Source organism: Eimeria maxima, genomic scaffold (assembly GCF_000499605.1).
Source record: "Eimeria maxima Weybridge genomic scaffold, Emw_scaff1542, whole genome shotgun sequence".
Lineage (NCBI taxonomy): Eukaryota > Apicomplexa > Conoidasida > Eucoccidiorida > Eimeriidae > Eimeria > Eimeria maxima.
Genome location: NW_013564484.1, coordinates 1 through 4,331, shown reverse-complemented (window position 1 = coordinate 4,331; position 4,331 = coordinate 1). Strand labels below are relative to the sequence as shown.

The window sequence follows — 4,331 nt, the reverse complement described above, 5'->3', positions numbered from 1 at the left end:
CAGCTGATTTTTTCCCTGAAAGTGCCGTAGACTTGTGTTTATAAAACTAGAATTTGACTGTTTTCCTGTTAGTTATTCGTTAAAAAAGGTACATGTATGCCTGTCAGGAGCACGTGGATACAGTAGTCCGTCTATCCTTCGAAAGAAGCCACCCATCATACCATAGGTTGCCCATCTGTGGCAGAAGGCGGCTTAAAGAGGCTTCCCCGAGTTATTTGTGCTTTTCTTGACTAAAATATCCTTTACACAAAGTATATAAACACAAACCTGTACACGTATTAGGGGAAATTCTTGAAGAATACACACGGGACCCCCATTACTCATCATTTCCTTCTGCTCCGCTTGCTCTCCTGCTCCGCGCTGGCAGCAGCGGTGTCGTCATTCAGCCTATTTTCTGAAGGGCTGTTTGCTTTATTAAGTCTCAAATTCGGATGCTTTGTTTATCAGTCTCCTAAACCCTGAATCCTACACCGTAAACCCTAAACCCTAAACCCCAGTCGCGAGGATGAAGCCCCCGTCAGCTCCAATCCCCGAGTTGGGGGAGTTTATCATTGCAAATAAGGACAAACTCAGAAAGAAAGACTCAGAGGCAGAAATGAACAAGTAAGAAGGAGAAGACATAATAAAAAATTCCTACGTCGTCAGCTAAATCCTTGGCACCAGCAGACACAGCTGCTTCACAGCACACGGACCGCTGAGACAAGGAACAGCAAAACCACTAGGACCTGAAAAGCTTCCTATGGTCTAGGGTTTAGGGTTTAGGGTTTAGCCTTCACAAAATCTGAACCCTACTGAAGTGTCTACCACTATGAATTGCTCAGCTCCTTCAGCAGTTCGTTTACTGCCTATTCGGGTGTATACGCAGGTTGTTAACTGCTATAAAGTTGGCCGCAAAAGTTGTAAACAGAGAAATTAATATGGCAGGGCTAGTTGACATATTGGGGGCAGCAGGAAATCAAAATATTCAGGGAGAAGACCAGCAAAAGTTGGATGTTTTCGCCAACCGGAAGTTTATTCAGGTAGTCCAACCTTCATACACACTAGGGTTTAGGGTCTAGGGTTTAGGGCTTTGTTGTCGTTGTATGTGGCTTCTAGCGGAACTTCTTCCAAGCTTTTCATCTCTCATACCTTTACGGGGACTACGTCGGCTAAGAAGGGACTTGTTTTGGGGTTTAGGGTTTAGGGTTTAGGGTTTCGGTCTCGGTTTCGGTTTGATGCTGAGACTGTCGGGTTTGGGGTTAGGGTTTAGGATTAGGGTTTAGAAACTAGGGTTTAGGGTTTGAGCTCAGGCATTGGTAAACAGGGAAGTTGTTTGTGGGATCTGCACGGAGGAGGACGACGAATTCATTCCTGTCAATCCAAATTGCCATCTTGTGCTGCTGATGGACCCCCTAGATGGTATGCATTTGCTGCTGCTGCTGCTGCTCCTAGTGTTGCTGCTGCTGTTGCCACTATTGCTGATATCTTTGTTGCTGCTGTTGTGCTGGATGGTGCTGCTGCTGTGTCTCTGTTTTGCTGCTGGTGTAAGCATTGTGACCAAGAGATCGGCGGATAATAACCAACATATTAGGGTTTAGGGTTTAGGATTTAGGGTTTTTTCTTTATGCGCTACAAGGGTCCTCAAACATCGACGTAAATGTATCTGTAGGGACGATCTTCTCTATCTTTCAGCGTCTCTCTCCTGTTGGGCAGCCAGTAGAAAGAAGAGATTTCCTGCAGCCAGGCAAGGAGCAGCTAGCAGCAGGTTATGTCTTATATGGATCAAGCACCATGTTGGTGAGTGCTACTACTACAGATTCTGCTGCTGCTGCAGCTGCTGCCGTTGCTGCTGTTGCAGTTGTTGCTGGCTGTGTCCTTATTGCAGTCGATGATGCCTCTGTGCGTACACCTGAATTCTCCTACTTCTCTCTGAGGTGTACACGCAGGTAATGACGACAGGATCGGGTGTAAATGGATTTACTCTTGATCCTTCTCTCGGCACGTTCTTCCTTTCACACCCCAACATGCACTTCCCGGTGAGTACACTGCATCCTCTTCTACAGTCCGCATATGATGAGTGTTTAGGGTTTAGGGTTTAGGGCTTATTGGGGAGAGAATGCTGGATTGGGTATGCAGGAGACGGCGAAGATTTACAGCGTTAATGAAGGAAATTACAAGGCCTTCCCCGAGGGAGTAAAGAGCTTCATTGAAGAAGCTCACAATGGAACGGTAATTCAAGATTCAGGGTTTAGGGTTTAGGGTTTAGGGTTTAGTGGTCTAAGCCTAGAACGTGAATAGTCGAAGGTTTAGAGGGACGGAAAGAGCCGTTCTTCTATCTCTTTAGAGGTGCACTTCTAACAGAACATTTCGCAGATTAGGGTTTAGGGTTTAGGGTTTAGGGTTTGCATGCAGAATGGGCCATTCTCTCTTCGTTATATTGGTAGTTTAGTGTCTGACTTCCATAGAAATTTACTACAAGGCGGCATCTACATGTACCCACCAACGAAGAAAGGTGAATGGCACAAACCCTAAACCCCAACAGCACCGTAAACCCTAAACCCTAAACCCTAAACCCTTCATCAGAGTCTGCTGCTTCTGCAGTGTTTAGTTTATTGCTTGCTGATGAAACACGGAGCAGAAACCCTCAAGGGTTTAGGGTTTCATGTACGTATATGTATGCTAAATTAGGGTATAAATATATAAGGTATATAATAATAGTTCTTTTTCTTTTTTATTAATGTTTATGAATATATATACATATATATTAATGCATTCATGCATGCATGCATGATGAATACATGAATGGATGGATGGATGGATGGATGGATGCATGCATGCATGCATGCATGCAGACCCAAAAGGGAAGCTACGCTTATTATATGAGGCAAATCCTATGGCATTATTAGCTGAGCAAGCAGGAGGAGAAGCAACAGATGGATTTGATAGAATATTATCAATAATTCCTCAAGATTTACATCAAAGAGTTCCTCTCTTTGTTGGTAGTTCTTCTCTTGTACAACATGTTACACAACTCATGAAGACACAAAGTCCACAGTGTAGATTGCATGCAAATACTCTAGCTCAGTAAATACCAGCAGCAGAAACAGGAACGACAGTTGGTGGTAGTTATTCTCTTGTTCAACATGTTACCCAACTCATGAAGACACAAAGTCCACAGTGTAGGCTGCAGCAGCAGCAGCAGGGGCTGCTGCTGCTGCTGCTGCTGTTCTTCTCTTGTTCAACACGTTATACAACTCATGAACACACAACATCCACAGCGTATATTACATGCAAACATCCATGAATAGAAGCAGCAGCAGCAGCTGCTGCTGCTGCTTCTTCTGCTGCTGCAGCAACATCAGCTGCTGCTGCTGCAGCAACAGCAGCAAGACGTTCGGCTGATGATGATGATGATGATGATGATGATAGGGAGATGCGGCGGATGTGCAGCAGCAATGGATAGGATGCACGCATGATGCATGCACGGGATGCATGCAGGGGATGCATGCATGCGTAGGGGCTGCATGCAACCTAATATGTATAGTATTTGTTGTATATATATGCCTATATAATATATATAAATAATAGATAAATATTTTATATATAATATATATGTGGCATTAATAGGGATAAAAGAATAAATATAAATAAATAACAAGAAAATAAAATAATTATTTATTTATTTAATAGGCAAATAGATGGCCATAGAAGAAAACCCTAAACCCTAAACCCCTTTCTTAATAGCATAAACCCTAAACCCTAAACCCTCCTCCTGTCAGCACAAACCCTAAACCCTAAACCCTCATCTTTCCAATGGCCATTAAGACACATGAACACTAAACCCTAATCTTGCAATGTATAGTAAACCCTAAACCCTTGTAAACCCTAAACCCTCGTAAACCCTAAACCCTAATGCCACATTACAAACCCTAATTTCTCCTCTGTCTCTTATTTTTCCTTGCCATAGGGCAGTGCTTATATATATAAATATAAATAAATAAATATAAATAAATATATATTTATATATATAAGTATATAGATAAATATATTTATATATATGTATATATGTGCATATGTATACTTCTTTGTACATGTGTATATTTCTTGTATATGTACATATATGTATATGTACGTATTTACGTATGTACATATAATATATGTATATGTTGTATATTTTTATGTATATATACACATAAATATACATACGCATATATACATATGTATATGTATATAATTAAATATATATACAAGACGTATATTAGCATCTATATATATTCCTCTCCTCCCTTATATATACAAGCGGGTTATTATATACAATTATATTTATACTTCCCCTCCCCTTTATATATATA

General features: G+C 41.3%; 1 protein-coding gene across 1 annotated transcript; it reads left to right on the top strand.

Annotated features, from left to right (window-relative positions):
• Nucleotides 1–505: 505 nt before the first annotated feature.
• Nucleotides 506–2,511, top strand: EMWEY_00053610 (fructose-1,6-bisphosphatase, putative; the record flags this gene model as incomplete). Its single annotated transcript, XM_013480041.1, has 7 exons — nucleotides 506–603; nucleotides 866–1,019; nucleotides 1,290–1,398; nucleotides 1,616–1,776; nucleotides 1,926–2,015; nucleotides 2,095–2,208; nucleotides 2,392–2,511. The coding sequence occupies 7 exons, from the start codon at nucleotides 506–508 to the stop codon at nucleotides 2,509–2,511; spliced, it is 846 nt and encodes a 281-aa protein (XP_013335495.1).
• Between the last annotated feature and the right edge of the window lie 1,820 nt (nucleotides 2,512–4,331).